Genomic DNA, 22,319 nt, shown 5'->3' with positions numbered 1-22,319 from the left:
GTGAGTAAAAAAACTAGAGCTTACTTTGGAGGCTATATAGGGCTGTATGGATTCTTTAGACTCCAGGGACAAAATGCAGGGAGTGGGATAAACACTTGTTAATTTGTGTAGTCACAGATGATCACTCGGTTTATCTCTCTATTGTCTTTATTAATTATACTCTCTAATGAGTTTATTTTATTTTAATGGTATACAGCTTAGAGCTGACTTGAGTAGGCAATTGGATTATGGGTATGGCTTACGAGAACGCTTAGGTTGCTTCGTCTTCTGGATCATATTAGCCATCACCAATATCGAGTGAGAGTTCATGATACAACACGCGAACCATCCGTGAACCGAAGCCACAAAGACCCCAGCACAACGCAAATCGAACCTCCATATCCTCTGAAATCATCTGATTTATATTAATAGGTATTACACTACAGACAATACGAGGATTGAACAAAAAAGAAAGGAAACGCTCAAAATAATGCCCATGCCCCCCTAAAAAATGCATCCCCTACGACCAACCCTAAACTCACTCTCAACCAGGCGCATGATATCTTGCAAGCCTGGATGCATGTCTTTTGTTGCATTGGTCCAGAAACATCCTGAGCTTTGGCATGCGTATAAGATTCTGATATCCCGCTGGAGTCATAAGCTCCATGCATCTCTTAGTTATTTCCTCCTCCGGACATTGATTAAGGCCGACTTCTACTCGTAGAGGATCAACTCTATATTTTAGATTATTTGAATTAGTATATTATTACCAAAAAGGAAAGGGGCAGCTGAATGAAACTTACTCATAAGTCGGTCGGAGGTCAAGAGAGATGTGATACGGGAACCGTGGTCTTCTTGGTTTTGATTGCCCATGCTCAGAGGCCGCGTAGTCGATCACGGAGTTCTTGGGGCTCGTAGCCTGGTTGAGAACACCGGATCCCCTCACGACTATAGCTTCCTCCTCCTTGGGCTCCGTTGCATTCCGGAGAGGTGTCTCATCAACAATCTCATGCCCCGCCTCACCACTTTGATACAAGTCATAGCGGCCCTGATCCACGCTTCTGAAAACTGCTTTGTGCGCATCCATTGCAGCCCTACTTGTCTTAATTGGAGATGTGCTTTCCTTTTCATCTGAGCTCCCGTCGTCTGTACCAGGCATTTTTGGCTTGCCCATCTTTCGGCGGCTCTCTTCATGTTTTACTCGCTCCAGGTGTTCCTTTACCAGGCGTTTGATCTCCAGCCGCTCTTTTTCAGCTTGCTGGAATGCTTCGATTTCGGCTGCGCGTTCCTGCTGCGCTTTCTCGTGCGCTTCGAGACTAGCCAAGCGTTTTTTCTCGGCGTTGTCCATGCCAGGCTGAGTTTTAAAGCTTCCAGGTGCATCGGATTCCTGGGTTGTTTCAGACTTCTGCTCTTGAGATCTTGCCTCTACCAATGGTGTGTTCTCCGTGGTTTTCTGTATAGATATATCGTTACGATGGTTATTCTGAGACTCATATGACTCGATTGATTTATCAGTAGTGGTCTCAACTTCGGTCTCAACTTCGGGCTCAACGGGTGATTGAGTTGCAGGTGCTGCTTGAAAGTTAATCCTGGCCAACGGTTCATTAACCCTGGGGAATTTGGTCTCTTTGGTTTCTTGGTCTGAATGCTTCTCATCCTTTTCATGATTCTTTACGAGAGATTCTTCTTTCTGGGCCTCGTCAGACGGCCTAGCCTCACATGTGGCTTCAAGTTGTTCCTTGACTCCAGAATGTTCCTCCTCGATAGACTCATTGGAAGGCACTTCTGAGACTTCCCATGTTGACTGCTCCTGGGGTCTTTTAGTTTCCGAGCTGCCCTCCTCTTCCGCTACACCTTGTGCGATATCCTCTATGAGATCTGCCATTTCAACGTCAGGTCTTCCCACCTCTGCGCTTTCCTTAGCAATCACTGGTCGTTCAGCTTCCGCTACAACGTTTTCAGTTCCCAGAGCCAAAGCTGATACAGCCTGCTTGAGAGTATTGCGCTTCGCCTTGATATTCTGCAATTCACGCTCAATTTGAGACATTGTCACTTCCTTGGTCTCGATTTCCCGGAGAATCTCTTCCTTTAGTAACATCATCGTGGCGATACGGGCCTGTAGGGACTGTTCAAAGCTATCAATGCTAGATACCTCGGTCTTGAGATTGTTAACGGATTCCCTAATTGCGCTGATATCGTTATGTAGTGATTCAATTGTTGCGTCATCTTCTTCAGAGATATTGTCCGAGCCGTAGGGGTTTGTATTAGCATGCACTTCTAGGCTACCCTCCTCTCCTCTACTGACTGAATCATTATTGATGACAGTGCTATTAGATTCCAGAAACCTAGGGGGAGGTGTTCTAGTGGCCTCAAGCTGTGGTTTGGCGGACGATAACTTATGTGGAGCCGCACCAGCACTATTATCACTTGCAGTCCCACCCAACTTGAAGACAAACGGCGCTCCAGGACCAGTTAAAGGTACAGAAGAAGTTGTAGAAACCGGAAGCTTGAAGATAAATGGCGAACCGGGCTCAATGGTGGCTTGAGGCCTAGGAATTGGCCCAGCGCCTGAAGTAAAGATAGTTTCCGGGAAAATAGAAGTCTTAGCAGTTTCAGAAGCTTTTTGAACCAGGGGAAAGAGAACCGAGCCAGGTGCAACAGCAGGGTAAATTTGAGTAGAAGTAAGTTCAGGGCTCTTCTTCTTAGGAGCGCCGGGTATAGTGGAAACACCTGAAGCGATTGGTAAGTTGGTCTTTTCCTGGCTTGGTAATTGAAACCTATTTTCGGAGGAAGGGACGGTGTCTGCCTTTGCCGCTCCTGAGAATCGAAAAAAGCTTCCAGAGGAAGAAGCTTTGTCGGCCGTTTCCTGGTCTGCTGGTAGAAAAAAGTTCCCAGAGGGAGGAACTTGGTCGAGCTTTGCCGGTGTCGGGATTTTGAATAGACTAGAAGCGGGCTTTGGTGGGTTTGACAGATAGTCATAATCGACACTGTTCGTTACAAGTTTACCCGTATTCCATCTAGTTTCATGTATAACTTAGCAAATACGTTCCAAAAATCAAAAGAAGCTTGAATAAACTTACTGGCTAACCTCCGGATTCCTAACAACAGCCCTCGCAGAGAGATGAGGTGGTAAGGTAGATGTTTTTTTAGGAGGAAGGGCAAAGATCTGCATAGAACTTGGTCCCTTAGGTGCGTTGATTGGTGGGATATTGGGCGGCGCAGCCCTCCGCTGCTGAGCGACCTGTGCTCGTAGGGGAATGTAGGCGTTTCCAGCAAGATGGTGCTTGACGATACTATGTACTCCCCTGGAGCGAAGGGATCTTTTCCTTCCTGCCACTTGCTCAGGCGCCCGTAGTGGTGCTAGGGGATCACCTGGCGGCCCTTCGAGACTGTGCATGCTACTAGTGGTTATTTAGCATTCGTAGACCCACCAAAACAGCCCAGCCAGCCGTACAAACAATAAAAAACACATCAACAGAGAAAGATCAAAAACACAAACCTCATCTTAGCCCTCAACGCCGCCCTCCTCTGCAGCACCGCAGCCCCACTCACAGTCCTAACACTGTCTAGCGGGCCGCGGCTGAAAAACGGTATATCGGGCGGCAGCTTGCTAAGCTCAAAGAGCGACCTCGCATTCCGCAGCGTCCGCCCGCCGCTCGGCGGCGACTTGTTGCGCCCCCCTTTCGACCCCGGGTCTGCAGGGCGGTGCGAGCCGCTGCGGCGGTGGTCGTCGTTGTGGTTGTTGTTGTAGGGCTGGTAGTTGGGGCCGCTGCGGTGCATCTGGCCTTCTCCTAGGCCGTCGTCGCGCTCTTCGACGAGTTTGGGGTCGAAGAGGGCTGGCAGAAACATTAGTTTACTGATACTACTAGGGGAGGGGGGGAGGGGGGAGGGGGGAGGGGGGAGGGGGGTAACTTACAGGCCCAGGCATTGGGTATATCTGGATAGTCTTCGGCGAGCTTTGCGACGCGCGGGTTGTGTTTTGAGATGTCTGGTGGGGGAGGGGGGAGGATTGCTGTGCTGCCGGAGAGGGGGAGGGCGGCGCGGCGGTGGATGCCGAGGTCCGCCTGTGGGGGTGTTAGTGGGTGTGTAGATGGGAGGGAGGGGGAGGGGGGGGGAACTTGCCATCATTTCAGCGACGCCATAGGTATCGAAGCTGGCTGCGGGGGAGGGCGTGAAGCGGGAGTCTTGGGGGGTGAAGGACGACATCCCTAGATGGATGGATGGATGGAGGGGCTGGGTGGGGTGATGGTTTTTATGGTGGGGGGAGAGAGGGAATGAATTGATTAGCAGACGGGGAGAAGGATGAAGCTATGCTTATAGCAAGCTATTTGATAGTGGAGGAGGATGAGGAGGAGGAGAGGAGTTATCTACAATTGATGATGGTGATGGATGATAGAAGAGAAAATTGGGGGAATGAACGTGACGGTCCTGTGGTGTCTGTGGGAGAAGGTTGTGGTCGATGTTGGTGGTCGTCGTTTGTAGATGTAGGGCTCTGTTAGCTTCACCGAGCGAGAATCCATGACGCACCAACTGGGACCAAGGGCCCACCCAGACTTGGCAGCAGCCCTGACCCTGACCCTGACCCTGACCCTGACCTGACCCTGACCCTGACCCTGCGCTACGACAGGCCAATTAGCGGCCGCGCATCCCTGGTCAGTCAGCACGATAGCGAGTGGGGCAGAGAGCTAACAAAAAAAAAAAAAAAAGAAAAGCAACGAAAAGAAAATCTTTGGTCGTGTGCAGGCAGCTGTGGGAATTCCTTTCCCCTCCGTCCCCTAAGCCCTGACTTAGTTACCGAGCCCGGGCCCTTCCCCTGGTACATAAAGTGCGCGCAGCAGCGGTAGTGGGGTAAAACTCCCCCCCCCCCCCCAGGTCCCGCATCCCGACATCTCTTCCGCACATCGAGAGAGTCTGAATATCAAGAAACACAGAATGCAGTCAGCAAGGATTTCGCGACTGGCTCGCGCAGGGAACAATAAGGTAAATACATAATTATCATTTCGTCTGGTAGCTGTGAATTGCTTCAATTGCAATTGCTAGATATCTGCTACCCCAATGCTCTCTCCCTCCCAAAGCCATTCTTCTTCCTATATATTCCTCCCACCTGAAAGCTCAAAAACACCCAGCTAACAACCTCCCTCGTATTTCACAGTGGACGCCCACCCGCCAGCCCCTCACCCGCACCCTCGCAACCCCCGCCAGCCCCAACACCAACTTCTCCGTGCACCCCGAAATCGCCTCCCGCACGCCCCCCTACAGCAAGCTCATCAAGAACCTCGCCGAAGTGCGCCGCGTGCTGGGCTCCACCACCGGCCTCACCCTCGCCGAGAAGATCGTCTACTCGCATCTCGCCAACCCCGAAGAATCGCTCGCGGGCCGCAATGGCAGCATCCGCGGCGACGCCTACCTCAAGCTCAAGGTCGACCGCGTGGCCATGCAGGACGCGAGCGCGCAGATGGCGCTGCTGCAGTTCATGACGTGCGGGCTCGGCAGGACGGCCGTGCCGGCGAGCATCCACTGCGACCACATGATTGTGGGCGAGAAGGGCGCGGACGTGGATCTGCCGAAGAGCATCGCGGGCAACAAGGAGGTATTTGACTTCTTGGAGAGCGCGGCGAAGAAGTATGGTATCCAGTTCTGGGCGCCCGGGTCGGGCATCATTCACCAGATTGTGCTGGAGAACTATGCGGCGCCCGGGTTGATGATGCTGGGGACGGACTCTCGTATGTATACTGCTATATACTAGTTCTGCGGAGGGCTGACAGAGAATGATAGACACTCCTAACGGAGGAGGACTCGGAGCCATTGCCATCGGTGTCGGTGGTGCCGATGCCGTCGAGCCACTGGTCGACGCACCCTGGGAGCTCAAGGCGCCCAAGGTGCTCGGTGTGCGCCTCGAGGGCCAGCTCAGCGGCTGGGCCACGCCCAAGGACGTGATCCTCAACCTCGCTGGCCAGCTCACCGTCCGCGGCGGCACCGGCTACATCATCGAGTACTTCGGGCCGGGCGTCGAGACGCTCAGCTGCACGGGCATGGCCACCATCTGCAACATGGGCGCGGAGGTCGGCGCCACCACGTCCCTCTTCCCCTACACCTCCTCCATGACCTCGTACCTGAACTCCACCCGCCGCGCGCCCATCGCCGAGGCCGCCACGGAGGTCAACAGGTCGCACAACTTCCTGCGCGCGGACGAGAACGCAAAGTATGACGAGATCATCACGATAAACCTCTCGGAGCTCGAGCCGCACATCAACGGCCCGTTCACCCCGGACTTGTCCACCCCGCTGTCAAAGTTCAAGGACGTGGTCAAGGAGAACGAGTGGCCCGCTGAACTCTCGGCTGGGCTCATTGGGTCGTGCACAAACTCTTCGTACCAGGACATGTTGCGCGCCGAGCACCTGGTCAAGCAGGCTGAGGAGGCCGGCCTGAAGCCGAAGGTTGGCTTCTTTGTTACCCCCGGAAGTGAGCAGATCAGGGCCACCCTCGAGCGAGACGAGACCCTGAACGTGTTCGAGAAGGCCGGCGGTACCGTTCTGGCAAACGCCTGCGGACCTTGGTGAGTTATCTTCACAGCTCATCACTCGGTGCCATCCACTGACCTGGACGAATGCAGCATCGGCCAATGGAAGCGCAGCGACATCTCCAAGGGCGACACCAACGCCATCCTCACCTCCTACAACCGCAACTTCCGCGCCCGCAACGACGGCAACTCGCAAACCATGAACTTCCTCGCCTCGCCCGAGATCGTCACCGCAATGATCTACTCCGGCTCCATGTCCTTCAACCCCATCACCGACACCCTCCCCACGCCCTCCGGCAAGCCGTTCAAGTTCTCGCCCCCCACCGGCCCCGAACTCCCCTCGCAGGGCTTCGAACTCGGAAACCTCGCCTTCGTCCCCTCCAACTCGGCCCCCTCCCCATCCACGCAGGTCGTCGTCTCACCGACCTCCGACCGCCTGGCACTCCTCGACCCCTTCGAGCCATTCGGCGACAGCGACCTCAAGGGCCTCAAGGTCCTCTTCAAGGTCAAGGGCAAGTGCACCACCGACCACATCTCCGCCGCCGGCGCATGGCTCAAGTACAAGGGGCACCTCGAGAACATCTCCAACAACACGCTCATCGGCGCGCAGAACGCCGAGACCGGCGAGGTCAACCGCGCCTACGACGACGACGGCACGGCCTCCGGCATCCCCGAGCTCGCGCGCAAGTGGAAGGCCAAGGGCCAGCCGTGGCTGGTCGTCGCGGAGAGCAACTACGGCGAGGGCTCGGCGCGCGAGCACGCGGCGCTGCAGCCGAGGTACCTGGGCGGGCGGGTGATACTGTCGAAGAGCTTTGCGAGGATCCATGAGACGAACTTGAAGAAGCAGGGGATTGTGCCGCTGACGTTTGCGGACGAGGCGGATTATGATAGGATTGGGTCGTGCGACGAGGTGGATACTGTTGGGCTGTATGAGATGCTGAAGAACGGGGGCAAGGGAGATGTCTCGTTGGATGTGACGAGGAAGAGCGGCGAGAGGTTGAGTATCAAGGTGAAGCACACGATGAGCGAGGACCAGTGTGGGTTCGTGTTGGCGGGGAGCGCGCTGAACCTTTTGTCGAAGAGGAGCCAGGCGTAGAGGGGGCCGGGGCGAATATAGCTAGTGATACCTGTTTGGGCTTGTATGTAGTTGTTGCAAGGGAAGAACAAAACAAAAGTTCTGGCTTAAAGGCCTTGCTTTGGTCTCAAGTACTGTCTGTGTGTGCTGTTTCATGCTTCATGTTTCTGATCTGGTTGTGGATGTGGAGACACCAATGATCGATTTGCCGCCAAGCACGTTCTATCATTGGCCCTACTCCGTAGCAAGTGCTGGCTCCCATCGACCCGTCAGTCCACGGGCTGCAGGGATTCCCCGATGGCCCGACCGACTGCCAAGTCTTTCGACCGTGACCATAAGCGATCACAGGCGGCGCGTCTTACCTCCATCACCGGCGCCCACCTCCGCAAAAAGCCACAGCATGACCTCCGCCTCCACCGCTCCCACCGCTCCCACCGCTCCCACCGCTCCCCCCGACACCGCGCCCGCCATGGCCACCCTCCTGCCCAGCTTCCGCGCCACCCTCCGCGCCTTCGCCGCCTCGCCCGCAACGTTCCAGCACATCCGCTCCACCACGGCCTCTCCCCTGTCCGCTGCCAAACAGCTCTTTGTCCTCGACTCGTCGTTCAATCCGCCGACGAAGGCGCATTTCAGAATCGCACTTTGTGCGTTCAACGACACTGCTACTACAGCTGGGTCGGCGGCGGCGGAGAAGAGGCTGCTGTTGTTGCTGGCGACGAATAATGCCGATAAAGGTCTCTCTCTCACACTTGCTCCTACTTAGCGCTAGCTATCTGAGCTAACGCCCCCAAAACAGCGCCCAAACCAGCCCCATTCGACGACCGCCTCGCCATGATGACCCTCCTCTCGTCCGAAATCTCCACCTCCACCGCACAGCCAGCAGCCGTCGACGTAGCGCTCACCAAGCACGCCCGCTTCCTCGACAAAGCGCACGCCCTGCGCACGCACTACACCGGCGCCCGCGAGTTTGTCTTCCTGACGGGCTTCGACACGCTCGTGCGCATCTTCGATCCGCGGTACTACCCCGAGGCGGGGCACCGGCTGGATGGGCTGGCGGCGTTTTTCGAGCGCGGGGTGGTGTGGTGTATGTTTAGGGAGGGCGAGGGGTATGGAAGTAGGGCGGAGCAGGAGGGGTGGTTGGAGGGGCTAAGGGCGGGGAAGTTGGAGGGGGTGGGGGGGAGGAGGGAGTGGGCGGGGAGGGTGAAGTTTATCGTGAGTTGCTCTTTTTTCTTGTTTTTCTGGTTTTTCTGGGTGGTGTGGAGGGGGGAGTGCTGACGGGACGGGGCGGTAGGAGAATGATGTGGGGGAGGTGGTGAGCTCGACGAGGGTTCGGGAGGCGGTGAAGGGGGGCAGCGGGGAGGTGTTGGAGGCGCTGTTGACGAGGGGCGTGAAGGAGTATGTGCTGGAGAGGGGGTTGTATTTGGAGGAGGAAAAAAGTGGGGGCGATCATTGACCTTGTGAAGATCTTTTTGTCTTTGCGTTTTAGATACCCCCCCTTATAAGTAGCAATTTTTAGTTAGAAATGAGGGTTGCAAATTGGCCATTAATTACGTCAGTTTCTCGCCCAGAATTTCGAGTGTTTTCGTTTTTCTGCTTTTGACAAAGCGCCAAACAGAAAGTATAGTAGTCTCTCTCTAGCCATAAGGATATTGATATTATTTATAAGGATATGTGCCCTATGATAAGGATATATTAGGACCCTAGAGTTTCGTAGTTGACTGTAATCCATTGCTGGAGATCACTCGGGCATGAAGGGATCTCCCTCTAATGGGTAGAATCATAGATGAGCACTCGTCGCCTCAAAACCGTCAAGGTGTTTACTTGAATTGCCCGTTCCGAGTGTAACTCATTATTACTACACCAAGCTAGCTCACAATTCCGGTAAATAAGTCGAATCTTGGCAATAGGGCTAGGTGTCTACTTCTACCACTACAACAACTACTACAGCTAACATTCAAGCTGCGGTTACGGGCCAGAGATCAAGAAATTTAAACACAAAAAGCCTTGCTGAAGAATGTGCTTTTCAGGGTGGTGAGTGCCATTTATTACACACAACGCCAGTATAGACTCCCACCCCTCGGGATTGAACCCGTACCCATGCCCTACTGATGGTCATGGGGACTCAACCCACTCGGTGTCCTCCGTTGACGAGGCGTCTACCACTAGACCACGCTCGCCCTCACAATTGTCAGTGGCCCGGAAGTAATATTTAAGGGAGCGGGGGCAAAGTGAGCTAGGGGACACCTAACCCTGCAACCACAATCGATTATCTACCACGACGTACATCATGCCCCACACTGGCCACCCTCTTGTGCTTGTATATACTTCGAATTGTTACAGCGTTATTTGGCTATAGCATTCAGTAACGACATAGTAATCCTAATATTCTAATCTAAGATCTTCTATAGCGCCGTTGTGGGTACCGCTCATGACACCCCTCTCTTCCTCCTCCATTCCCGCCGCTTGAATTAGCTCGAGTCAACCCCGAGACGTAGAAATCAGGGCCGCACTAGAATATGACCCACACGGATAGTTCCTGACAATTAGTTATACGTCAATGCAGCCCGGAGGCCTTTGTTTCAGCGATCGCCGACACGAACCAGTGCAGGTTCATGAGCGATCACTCGCACGTTCAAGTGGATACAAAATGCGGCAAAAAAGCACGGCTGATCCGGAACCCTTCTGTTCTCCGGTGAGCGTGTGGGGGAGTGAGAATGACTTAGTTTGAAAGCGGGGGAGGAGGGCGCTCGCGAAAAATGTCAACTTGAATAAAGGCCTAGGCCTGACAGTCTAGCGGCGTGTTATAACTGGATTATCAAACGCCATGACTGATGATGATGTGGGCTTAAGCTCTTAGATTGTATTAATCAGTATAAGCTACGACATTATAAATGCTTGGGCGGCGGTAATAGCGGCGGAAAGTATCTAGGCAGTGAGTGATATAGGCCGACAAACCTATTAACTTTTTGGCGCTTATAGTATTTTGATACTGACTACGTACGAGATGGGCTTTGGTAAATCTCAGCCTTTCAAGGTCGAAGTACTAGTAGATAAGTACATATGTAAGTCGCTTAGAGAGGTGCTACATGTAGTTGGTGAAACCTTTCATCCAAAACATATTCGTCTTCCCCCACTCGATCACGTTTAATCGGTAGCACATGACGAAATCGCGGAGTTTCACACATCAATTTTTCAAATTCACGTTCCATCGCACTAGTCATAACGAGATTTAACGATTTAATGATTTAATTCCGAGCATCTTCCCAACTGAACTCACATGACAGAATGCAGTGATACTAGTAAATCTTCAATTACTAGAAACAAAAAAAAGCCATGCAATTATAAACCCCCTCAGTTCAAAAAACTAAGAGGGCCCACGCAGCAGAAAAAAAAAAAAAAAAAAACAACTCTCTCCTACCTACCTACCTATTTCTCCGGCAATCCCTGCGGCATGAAATCCTCCTCGTCGTCAAACGCGGCCCATCTCTCCACCGCAGCTGCGTACTTCATAGTAACCGCATTAGCATCCCTGACCTTCCGCTCTTCCAACTCAGTCTCCTCCTGTTCCAGCAGCTCGCGGTACTCGCGGTCACTGAGGAGACGCGGCAGGACCGATTGTTTGGCATCCTTTTTATTCTGGAAATTGGTGCGGGGCTGAACGACGGGGGTGGCGGGGGTGGTCGGGGGTGTTGGCGAGGGGACGAAGGGCTTGCTGAGGGGGTTCAGCTTGGAGTTGTTTTGTGGGGTAGACATCGTTTTTGAGTAATTTGGTTATTGAGTAGTTTTGGTGTTAAAGCCGGGATTGTGTTGTTGAAGTGGTAGTTGGATGGTGAAGATGGAGTTTGAGCTGGTACAACTCGAGCGGTATATATAGGTGTCTTGTGCATATAAAATCTTAAATGGAGTCTTTCAAGCCATTCTATGGGCTTGAAAAAAATAGTGTTTGGTGACGGCGAGTGATGGGTTGTGAAGAGAATACAGGGGGGAGGGGGATAGAAAGTTATCATATAGGACTAGGCCCCACATCGTAGTACTAATTGTTTCATCCTTGGAAAGAGAAACCTTGTTTCTCTTGGATTGTACTGTAACGCGTGCTATTCTTGGCATTGATCTTATGGGGAGGAAACAAACCGTCTCCTCACCGGTTTGTCTGGTTTCTGACTAAATATAGATATCGTGGTGCTAGTAGTTGACTTTTATCCAAGTTTTCAAAACCGGGGACAGTTCTGCGTATCAAAGGAGAGTTATAATTATTGGTTTTCTTGAAATATTCTTCTAAAGTAAATTTAGTTCCAAATTTAATAATATGTCCGAGGTAAGTAGTATGACTTATGGGAAACAATAGATGCTCATAGTACGTACATATAACTCAGCTCATAGTTATGGAATTGCGGAGAATATCATTATACTTCTTGTTGTTTTGTTCATTACTATTCGACTTTCTCTCTTTTCAAGTCCACTCTCTAGATCTCACCAGCCCATGAAAAACAACAGAGCCTCAGGGCATTCTGTGTGCAACCAGCTTTCAAGTTTGGTAATACAAGCGAGCTAATAGCGCACTTGTGCAACTACTGCGCATGTATTCATCTTACAGCTCGACAGATGAGTAGCCAGTGCACTCCAAACCAGATCCGCCCCCATCTTCCGCGTGCAGCAGGTGATGGTCAGGAGACCGACAGACTTTAGGCCAAATCCATGGATCTTCTGTACATGCAGTCCAATGAGGACATATTGCTAAAGTGTCACTGCTCATCACATGAGGTAGGTACGTGTAGATTATTATATAGATTGCCCTATCAGCAATACCGAGATAGCCACGCCCTAGAGATCCGATAAGATTGTAGACTTTGTGGATAATGTCTAATCTTATCAGATGCAGAGAGTATTTCAGCCCTTCTAGTACTTTCTAAGGGGTACCAATGATCACATACAGGAGCTGACCCCTATCTTCAGCCCTAAGGGTCGAGTCCCAGCCCATTATCAGCCGCTAGAACATTTCCAGAACGCCCGGGACCACAGCTCGATAGAGAACTCCCGAAATCATCCTCGGCTCATAACATCGGCTCGTCCCACCGGAGAGCTGCAGTCGCTAGCTAGCCCGTTCTCGAACCCAACTTGCCCTGACTGGTACCGGGGTGGTCGTGTTATTCCCGGGATCGGATCTCTGCGAGCCGCATGCCATGCTGGGCCAACGTCACGTCACACAGCTAACAATGACCCAACACTCCCGATCGTCGAGGCCCCGAGTGGCTTTCTCGGGGCTTCCGTCTCGAGAAGGTTAACCAAGAGCCAAAGGTGATGCATCCCGGGGACTGTGTCTCATCGAAGGGAGCGGTGCAGGAGGCCGAGTCATCATCCATCACTCGACCGATTATAGCCTCAAAAACAGATCGAGATCGCACGCCGGGTGTCAACGTCAACAACAACACACGCCAAAAGCCAAAAGTGCTGCTTTAAAGATAGGTCCGCACCAACTCGCGATAATAATGGCTTCTGGGGTTTTCCGACGATAGATTGAGACACTGCTCTAAGGAAAACAAGGAAATCCCATCGCCGATATGGAGGAAACAAATGGCTCTCCACGGTGCAGCAGCAGAGGAGAGAAATGAGACAGGACGTCAATGTTGTTGGGCTGCAGTATGTACTGGTTCGTGTGTGTGTGAGGTGAGGTGAGAGTGAGAGAGAGTGGAGGGTGTCACCAAAATATGGATAAGCATTCAAATGTTGCTGGCAACATACGTCACCCGTTTGGGACCGAACCACCTGCACCGCAATTGCTCAGGCACGCACCCTTTTCAGGACCTCTCTCTGATTAACATAGGTATACTGGCATGTGCTGCTGTTGGGAGTCATGATGGGTTTATTCTTATTGACACCCCACCACTGCTTCGCCAGCTAGGTGGATAAGGTACTCGGCCGCAGATAGATAACCACAACGTCGGTAAATATTAACAATTACAATTCACGTGACTAGCCACGTTTACCATAAGCCATCTTAATTGGTATCAATTAATTACTATAATTGGGCACCGGCACAGTATGGTATTCACACCCTTGGGCTTCTGCTGTGTAAAGGGAACTTTATTCATCCGGTACTACTACAACATAGAGCTAATACGAGGAGGCCAAATCACTCACAAAGTGCAAAGTAGATACCCACAGCCTGACCAGCTGGTTGGTATCTTGAGGTCGGAATTAACGTTGTTAGCTACTAAGAAGGCAGCTCATTGCCAATCATAAACCTGGTTATGAAATTTCAAAAACCCCGTAAGGATCCGATTCTTAACAATTGCTACGATCCGAACACTCTTCCGCAATCATATATATATATCTAGGTGTTCCGGGGAGCACAAGATCACGGAGTAATGTACCGTGCTGGAGAGAGAAATAGCCAAGAATGAGCCCAAATTAAGGATGTGTGCGTTATCATGACTTCCTTCTCCAAGGAAGGCCTCCGAGACACTGGCGTAATGCCCAATTTCCTTGCTCCGTAGTCCAACGACATGACAAAAACATCTCAGCTTTGATATCTAGATACAGATATTCTTACAGTTACAAAGAACAACAAACATGAGCTACCGGGAGAAATGGAATCAGTTCAAGAGTAAGGCCGGAAGAAACTCCGCGAACAGTCAACATCGCATTGCATCTCCCAACGAAATGAAAAGCTCAAAGAAGAATCACAAGATCCACAGGGACAGATATGAGATACAGTACAGAAAGTAGAGTACTGTTGATTTGTGGTAAGCAAGTCCTAGCGCTGCGCCATACGTTCAAGAGGTAAACGAGAAGGTAATTCGGATAGGCATGTCTCAATCAAGCCCGTTACGGTAGGTAAATTCTCACCGGCGAACAAGGCGACTTTGATCGGATCGGAGCTCTACAATAGCTAGGGACAAACTAGTTTATCATCAAGAGGTTGCGTTTCGTTGGCTACTGCTGCCGACTGTCTGCGCTGTAATGTATGTACCGTACAGTACAGTACATGAGTAGAGAGAAAGATAAAAGGTTTCCATGAAATGGCAGTATGTAAGCAAAGGTATCAAGAAATCCCAAATATTTCAAAAAGGGCTGAAGATAACAAATGGTTGGTTGAAAGAAGCAAGTACAGGCTCGTACGGGTGTGAGAGTGGAACGGAGGTGGAAATAATAGGTGGGGCATGAGCATTTGTGGCGAGTATAAAATAGATAGCTACTTCCTCACTACCTGTAAATTCTGCAAGTACTTGTAGTAGAGTTTTAAATTCTACTACTATTTTCACAAAACAGGAAAAACTAACTATATGTAAGGCCAGAAACACCTTTTAAAAAGCCGGTAGAAACGTGGGGTCGTGGGAAAAGAAAAAGAGTGCTGTACCGGCATGTATGTTCCTACATACAGGAGGTAGAGTAGCGAGCTGACTGGGGTTCGCCATTGGAACGACGACAACTCTGCTCTCTCCGCGGCTACGGCATCCTTTGTTTTGGCTGCATATCATGAGGCGACAGACAGCAGCTCCATGGCGGCATCAAAGCAGAAACTCTGTTCGTGGTAGCTAGCTACATATCAGAGACAGCTCAGGGAGCTCCTACCTACATAGCAGCAGCACAGCTAAGGTCCAATGCAGACCGCACCGCCTTGCACAGTTGCTACCTACTGTCTGTGCTTTTTTTTGTTCTATCTCTGGCTCTGCTGCTTTTCTGAGCTCTGACAGGTCTAATTTAGAAAAAAGTCACACATTTCACACTGCTGAGCAAGCTGCGAGTGTGCTCTGCATAAGGCGCACGTTAGTTATGTCTCGAGCTGCTGTCTGTCTGGCCTATCTTCTCAAGCTCGTGTATCTATCTCTTGGCCCCACCCCCGGAGAACCAGAACCACTCGTTTACAAAACCTAATCCTCACGGGATAACCGAGAGTGCAATTAATTCCACAATGCCAGGGGGTTGATGGTACAATTGAAAGCCAAAAGCAGCGAATGGAAGACCTTCAACTGATGTCCTGACACATCCCACCACACCCATATCCAGAGTATTCTCGGTACACTTTGTCGAGTATCAAACTTGCCCTTTCCCGGGCTCTACCTAGATCTGTCCGATTCGAAGCAGACAGTCAACTAACACCCCCCTTCGATCGGTGGCCCACAAGGTGCCGGCACCAAATGAGCTTGGATACGTAAAAGGGTTTAACTTTAGTACCGGCAGCACAGCACGAATCATGGATCTGGGATGAGCGTCAATATGTTGATTTATTAGGAAACCCTCTCGGTTTTTCTTTTTGTTCGAGAAGTAATCATTTAAGGCCTAAGGGGTAAGAATGTTTAGAGTAGGGAAACGACAAAAAAGCAAGCAAAGAGATTAGGCAGCCTCTCCCGGTAATAATTGATCAAAGAACCAGATATGGCCAATTCCTTCGATGTCTACAAGCTTCATAGGTACGGGAGTCTCATTATAAGGTCTCAAAAGGTGCGGCTTTGGATCCCGGTAACAGCTTAGCTACCTCAATTGAGATAAGAGATCTACCTTCCACTTGACACGCACCGGGAGTCGCCTTTCAGTTGTTAGATTGTTTACCGGTAACTAAACAACCTTTTTTTTTTTTTTAACTCTTCCCTACTAATTCTGGTTTGGGATGGGAACGCGCCGCTGTGCAGCGGAACGGAAAGGCCATGTTTAAGAAAAGAAAGGGCCCTGATTTTTCCGGTGGCTTGGTTCGGAGCCCTGCCTTATCGTTGATGTTTTGTTACTTTGGCATATGCCCGAGAAGGTACATACGGGTTAGTGTATGAAAGGATAGCCTTGTTAGTCGTATCGTATTCCGCTTTTGGGGCGGATGCGGTGCGCGTTTCGACCTCCCACGCTGTCAATTAATTACTTTTGACAATTTCTTTTCCTTTGGTGTTTTGTTTGATGCAGGAGACACAACATGTCACGGAAGGTAAAGCTGAGTACCGAAGAGGTGTACAGCTAACTAGGAGGCCCATGATAGGTTTTTTGCTCCAATTACTTTTATACAATTTGTTGGAGAGTAATAAGTGCATTGGATACATGTTCCGCGCAAACTTTTTTCCCAACTGCATAAACAATATGTTGATAGCGTCTTCACGTTTGAGGATAGCGGCAGGAGATCCGTTTGCATGTGTTGTGCGTGAATATTTGTTCGTGATCGTCGTCGTGGGCAGCAGCTCACTTCTTGCTCCCCTCGAAGGACCGGTCCGGACAACTGTGTCAAAGGGTTTCGTTGGGCGGAAGCAGCAACACTCACTATCAATCAGTAGTACTCAAGAAGGGTTTGGGACCGGCTGATAACAAAGCAAGAAGGAAAGATTTTCGGCCAAAAAAGATTGTAGTTTCCGCTGCTCCGTGCAGCAGCAGCAGTGAGAGATGCTGCTGTCGCTGCTACAATTGTCAGTCCGTTCCAGCTCCTTGGACACGAGCGGGGGAGGTCAACAGGATTCTTTAAATCGGAGAATTCAGTCGGAATCGAAGGCTGCAGGCCAGAGGTGCACGAAACTGGGTGGCGGGTAATCTGCATCGAATTGGGCAGGCAGGCAATGCAAGAGAATGCAGTCTTTTGTTTGGATGGGTGTGCTGCAGGCCTGCCAGAGGAGACCTGCGGGGTGGACTACGAGGCTTGGATGCAGTGTCACGTCATTGTCCGAGCAGGGACCTGAAGGGATGGGCTTTACAGGGATTGCAGGTCCGTACCTCTGTTTCTATTCTATATAGGTATCTTTGAGGGGGGTGCGTGGAGGGGGGTGGTGGAGGGGGAGAGAGATGGTGTGAAGCATTTTTTTAAATGCAGCGCAGGAGGGAGTTGCAGGAGATGGTGGTGGGTTGCTGTGGGCCTGTTCTGCTGCAATCTATTTGGAGGGATAGAATTGTGGGCAGCAGAGGTTGAGTGGGTGTGAAGAGCTTAGAGGATGGGTTGAGTTGGGGCCATGGGGGTGGTTGAGCTTATGGGCTGTGTATGTGGTGGTTGGAGTATCACTGTGGATGTGCCAAAGGATCTAATCTGATTAAAGAGACCACCCACTGGTAAAGGTTAGGTTTAGTAGACCTCTCGCCGCACTAACACGGAGATGATCGAGTGACAGGCACACCCACGCCTACCCACCCACGTCCGACCGCCCCCGAATCTCTCCACCCCCATTCCCTTCTATCCACTCAGTCATTTTTCGAGCCCTCCACCCTATTCCACTACTCTACCCACTCGAATACCCCCCTGTCTGCCCTGTGGACACTGTCTTGGCCTCTTGCTCTTCAGTATCCCGAGTCCGCGCTTTCAATAGAGTAACACGTACCAGGCATAGTAACATTTACTCACTCATTTGCACCACTCAGAGAACACTCAGGATTTAGCATCCGTAGTCAGATTTTTTTGTCCTTATCTTGTGCTCGCGCCCCCCCTCGCTTTCTACCTTCTACCTCCCCCCAACAGTCAGCCATCCAGTCCTCTTGCTTATCTTCCGCTGCCTGCCCGCCGACCTTAGCCCTGAATCTTTTGTTTTAACATCACCTCACCGCCCTCTTTCGATTCCTTCTCATCCTCGCGATCTGAGCATCAACCAGTCCACTTCAAGACTACAATACATCAACCCCATACCAAATATGCTTCTTCCTCCTACTGAACGCCGCGAGTCGGGAGCTATCATCCCCTCCGCATCACAAACACAAACGAATGCACAGCCTTCCATCCCCAGGCCCGTTCGTGTCCCTGATGGAACCCTCAGACTCAGAGGAGGTCCTGTCGAAGATCGCCGTGTTAGATGGGGCGCCGATGTCATTGACAACGAAGGATTAGGAAGAAAGAAGTCTAAAGGTTTGTTACTAAATTCCCTCGATTCGTGGTCGTTTGACTACTAGTTGCCAGACTTCAAACCTTAGTAAGTGAACATCAATTAACATGTGATTTTCCTCTCCAATAGTATGCTGCATCTACCATCGCCCAAGAGCCTACGATGAGTCCTCAAGCGATGATAGCGATTCCTCATCCGACGATGACAGCGACGCTAGCGATCACCGACACGGAAAAGACTGTGGACACGGTTCGATGAGGAATTCCCGCTCAAAGGGCAAGGGAAAGCCCAGCAAGAGAGGACCAAGCCCAAATGCCTACGAGAAGATGCCCAAGACAAAGAAGAAGGCGTAAATGACTGGTTCATCGGCTTGTAGATTGGGTTTTGGGTCTTCAACATAGAGAGGAAAAACAGGGTTCGGCCTGAGGTGTTTATTTTTTAACTTGTGATTTCTTCTTATTCTTCTTTTTCTTCTCGAGAGGCGTAAAGTTTTATGGATATTGCTTGCAGTTCCTCTTCAATTCTTCTAGTCTCTATATTATTTTTTAGTCTTTTTTGTTTCATTTGTTTCCGGAGAACAATGGAAAGAAAAAAAAAGCTGGCTGTTTGGGTCTACAGTTAGCATCTGGGTTATTTTTCTTCATTACTTCTTCTCCTGGGCCATGTGGAGTTTCACGGAACACAATTGTTGTAGCTGCGAGTTTCTATATCCTCATCGTCATAATGATGAAACTACACATTTAGGTACTTAAGTCTCTGGAATTTACATGGGGGAGGAATTCTCTGGTGGAAAAAAAACAACTTTTTTCTTGGTAATAATTGCTTCTGTACCTTGCCAAGTGTGTGCTGCTAGCACAGGGTCTTAGTTAACGGCTTCCATGGTCCGTGCGTCTGCATGTAAATGCGGCTCAATGCCGTGACAACGTTGCAGTCAACGTCGACAACAATTACTTATACATATACAGTCACGTCACCAGCTCATAACTATTGAAATCTGACCTTCTTGCCATTCTTCCCATCACTCCACCAATATCTACGTCAAAAAATGGCCTCCGCTGACCGTTCCACCGAAACCGAGGAATACCTTCCTAGTCTCTACCGTCCTTCAACAGTTCTCCCCATATCTCGACACCGAAATGCTCTTCTGTACCTCATCGAAAACCATCCAGTGACCATCGTAGTAGGCCAAACCGGGTCAGGAAAAACCACACAGCTACCCCAATATCTAAACGAAGCGGGATGGGCACGAGATGACAAGATTATCGCGTGTACGCAGCCCAGGAGGGTTGCAGCCACCACAGTCGCAACAAGGGTGGCCGAAGAAATGGGTGTGAGGCTGGGTGAAGAGGTTTTGTGAGCCCCTGTCCATTATTATACCTTACCTCAGTTACGGATAATAATAAATCCCATTATTGTTGGGGCAGCATGTGCTGCTCGAATATAACTTTTTTTTTTTTTATTTTGGCTTTTTTTTTTCTTGTCCTTGGCTACATAGCTATAGCTATCAATAGCGACATGTGTTATTTTACTGGGCTGACGGTTTTTGCGGGGTTTCCGCGAAATAATATTACTTTTAGGTGGGTTACTCCATACGTTTTGAAGACATGACATCCCCGCGCACACGGATAAAATACATGACGGATGGAATGCTGCTCCGAGAAGCGCTGGTGGATCCTTTGCTATCCAGGTATTCTGTTGTCATGATCGACGAGGCGCATGAGCGCAGCTTAAGCACAGATATATTGCTTGGGATATTAAAAAAAATTAGGAGGAAGCGAGAAGAGCTAAGGATTGTGATTAGTTCCGCTACTCTCCAGGCGGAGGAATTTGTCAGATTTTTCGAGGGCGACGAGACGCCCGACAAGGGCAAGGGCAAAGGGAAAGAGGTAGACAAGAAGGAATTGGCAAAAATCATCTCGCTGGAGGGAAGATGCTATCCGGTGGATGTACTCTATTTAGAGGAGCCTACGGAAAATTACGTAGAAAAGGCTGTGCAAACAGTTTTTGATATACATCTCAAGGTAAGTTTTGTTACTACGATTCGTTTGGAATATTTTTTCCCTCCAATTTTTCCAAATCTTCAATCGCTGCAGTTCTGGAATGGGGAAAGAATCGGCTCTTCCTTTAATCAATGATTTCTGATATATCTGAGACATGCAGGAAGGCGAGGGCGACATCCTACTCTTTCTCACAGGCCGGGATGAGATCGAAAATACTGTTTCTGCGATCCATTCGCGTTCCCAAGATCTCCACCCCCGGGCCCCACAGCTCTTACCCCTGCCCTTATATGCAGGTCTACCGCAGGACGCCCAACTTGCCGTTTTTGAGCCTGCACCTGAAAACCACCGTAAGGTGATAGTATCTACCAACATTGCGGAAGCATCAGTCACAATCGAAAAAATTTGCTTTGTTATTGATTGCGGGTTTGTCAAGCTGCGAGCTTTTAACCCGCATACGGGGATCGAGTCATTAACTGCAGTTCCGATCTCAAAGGCCTCTGCTACACAGCGGGCGGGAAGAGCAGGAAGGACAAGGGCGGGAAAGTGTTTTAGATTATACACTGAGAGTGCGTTTCAAGAGGAGATGGCTGATATGGGCGTACCAGAGATCCAGAGGAGCAATCTAGCCCCAGTAATTTTGCAGCTAAAGGCACTTGGGATTGATAACGTTGCTCGTTTTGCTTTTATCACGCCACCACCGAGTGAGTTAATGGTGAGGGGCTTGGAGCTGTTGTACAGTCTTGGGGCCTTGGATGAATATGCAAGACTTACGAAACCACTGGGTCTGAGGATGGCAGAAATGCCGTTGGAGCCCATGACAGCAAAGATTGTGAGCTGAATTTTCTCAAGTCTTACCTAATCCTGGAGGGCACGAAAGGTAGCAGGTACTAACCCCAGAAATAGCTACTCAATTCTGTGGAATTTGGGTGCACTGAGCAGATTCTTAGTATTGCTGCAATGACGAGCGTTCAAAACGTCTTTATCAGCCATGAAGGCGAAAAGAAGCCCGCTGAATCGGCCAAGCGACGCTTTGCGGTTGAAGAGGGAGATCACCTGACTTTACTGAACGTCTACCAAGCATTTACAACTAAAGGTGGCCAGAAATCATCGTGGTGCAGAGATCATTACCTGAATTTCAAGTCACTATCTAGGGCCGTATCGGTACGCGCACAGCTGAAAAAATACTTGGAAAGATTCACTGTGGACGTGGAGAGGGAAAAATCCCGGTCACAAACGGCTACTGGTGAAAGTATCAGGAGATGTCTCACTACAGGTTATTTCGCCCACGCCGCTAGAATGCAGCCAGATGGGAGCTTTAGAAATATCAGTGGTGATACGGTGCTCTGGGCGCATCCTAGTAGCGTCATGTTTAATCGGAAGGCAGATTGGGTGATATTCCATGAAGTTGTGGAAACTGGAAATAAGACTTTTATCAGAGATGTATGGCAAGCTTCCAATATCACTTCCCCCCACTACCACCCAATTCTGCAAGCGAGGTATGTTTTATTTCAACATGCACTAACCATCCGATTTCATCGCGATTTTAGGTTACGTCTGTACAAAAAGACTGGTTGCTGGAGTATGCGCCAGAGTTTTACCAAGTGCGCAAGTAGGTATTTAATACATCTGGGCGGTGATCGTAGATTAGTGTCGCATGTGTAAAATACCAAAAAGATCTAGTTAGGTGCGGGAATTGCCGAAAACAAACATTTCCAGGGGTGGGGTTGCTGGGGGCCTTGGCAAAACACCTTTGCGGGTACGATGTTGTTCTCGGCACTTAGTAGCCACATGTAGTAACTGAATACAACTCCAACGTCACAGTAAATGTTCAATCATTTGTCCTCAGAGCTTTACCAGGCCATGGCTCGCAATACCAATGGTCAAGGTAATAGAACCAGCACAATACTTCTTCTCACTATCTTTGTTATTCTAGCAGCTGTACAGTACCCATTCGTGTTCTCGTGGCTACA

At 50.2% G+C, this 22,319-nt stretch overlaps 7 protein-coding genes across 7 annotated transcripts; 5 read left to right on the top strand and 2 right to left on the bottom strand.

The window, feature by feature from the left end:
- Positions 1–523: 523 nt before the first annotated feature.
- H6S33_009505 (uncharacterized protein) lies at positions 524–4,185 on the bottom strand (the record flags this gene model as incomplete). Its single annotated transcript, XM_044840907.1, has 6 exons — positions 524–713; positions 783–2,996; positions 3,060–3,380; positions 3,479–3,815; positions 3,896–4,043; positions 4,102–4,185. 6 exons carry the CDS (start codon positions 4,183–4,185, stop codon positions 524–526), a joined length of 3,294 nt encoding a protein of 1,097 aa, XP_044698320.1.
- A 726-nt stretch (positions 4,186–4,911) lies between these two features.
- On the top strand, positions 4,912–7,595 carry H6S33_009504 (uncharacterized protein; the record flags this gene model as incomplete). The annotated part of the gene is made up of 4 exons (XM_044840906.1): positions 4,912–4,959; positions 5,132–5,702; positions 5,755–6,535; positions 6,593–7,595. 4 exons carry the CDS (start codon positions 4,912–4,914, stop codon positions 7,593–7,595), a joined length of 2,403 nt encoding a protein of 800 aa, XP_044698319.1.
- A 379-nt stretch (positions 7,596–7,974) lies between these two features.
- H6S33_009503 (uncharacterized protein) lies at positions 7,975–9,027 on the top strand (the record flags this gene model as incomplete). Its single annotated transcript, XM_044840905.1, has 3 exons — positions 7,975–8,308; positions 8,371–8,786; positions 8,866–9,027. 3 exons carry the CDS (start codon positions 7,975–7,977, stop codon positions 9,025–9,027), a joined length of 912 nt encoding a protein of 303 aa, XP_044698318.1.
- Positions 9,028–11,000: 1,973 nt separating this feature from the next.
- On the bottom strand, positions 11,001–11,327 carry H6S33_009502 (uncharacterized protein; the record flags this gene model as incomplete). The annotated part of the gene is made up of 1 exon (XM_044840904.1): positions 11,001–11,327. One exon carries the CDS (start codon positions 11,325–11,327, stop codon positions 11,001–11,003), a length of 327 nt encoding a protein of 108 aa, XP_044698317.1.
- Positions 11,328–18,161: 6,834 nt separating this feature from the next.
- H6S33_009501 (uncharacterized protein) lies at positions 18,162–18,702 on the top strand (the record flags this gene model as incomplete). Its single annotated transcript, XM_044840903.1, has 2 exons — positions 18,162–18,372; positions 18,479–18,702. The coding sequence occupies 2 exons, from the start codon at positions 18,162–18,164 to the stop codon at positions 18,700–18,702; spliced, it is 435 nt and encodes a 144-aa protein (XP_044698316.1).
- A 692-nt stretch (positions 18,703–19,394) lies between these two features.
- On the top strand, positions 19,395–19,706 carry H6S33_009500 (uncharacterized protein; the record flags this gene model as incomplete). Its single annotated transcript, XM_044840902.1, has 1 exon — positions 19,395–19,706. The coding sequence occupies one exon, from the start codon at positions 19,395–19,397 to the stop codon at positions 19,704–19,706; it is 312 nt and encodes a 103-aa protein (XP_044698315.1).
- Positions 19,707–19,953: 247 nt separating this feature from the next.
- On the top strand, positions 19,954–21,962 carry H6S33_009499 (uncharacterized protein; the record flags this gene model as incomplete). Its single annotated transcript, XM_044840901.1, has 4 exons — positions 19,954–20,370; positions 20,510–21,178; positions 21,253–21,789; positions 21,897–21,962. 4 exons carry the CDS (start codon positions 19,954–19,956, stop codon positions 21,960–21,962), a joined length of 1,689 nt encoding a protein of 562 aa, XP_044698314.1.
- Positions 21,963–22,319: the final 357 nt, after the last annotated feature.

This window comes from Morchella sextelata (genome assembly GCF_020137385.1).
Source record: "Morchella sextelata strain SCLS chromosome Unknown scls_3, whole genome shotgun sequence".
Classification (NCBI taxonomy): Eukaryota; Fungi; Ascomycota; class Pezizomycetes; order Pezizales; family Morchellaceae; genus Morchella; species Morchella sextelata.
Note: the sequence above shows the minus strand (reverse complement) of the source record. Positions and strands in the feature narration are given on the sequence as shown.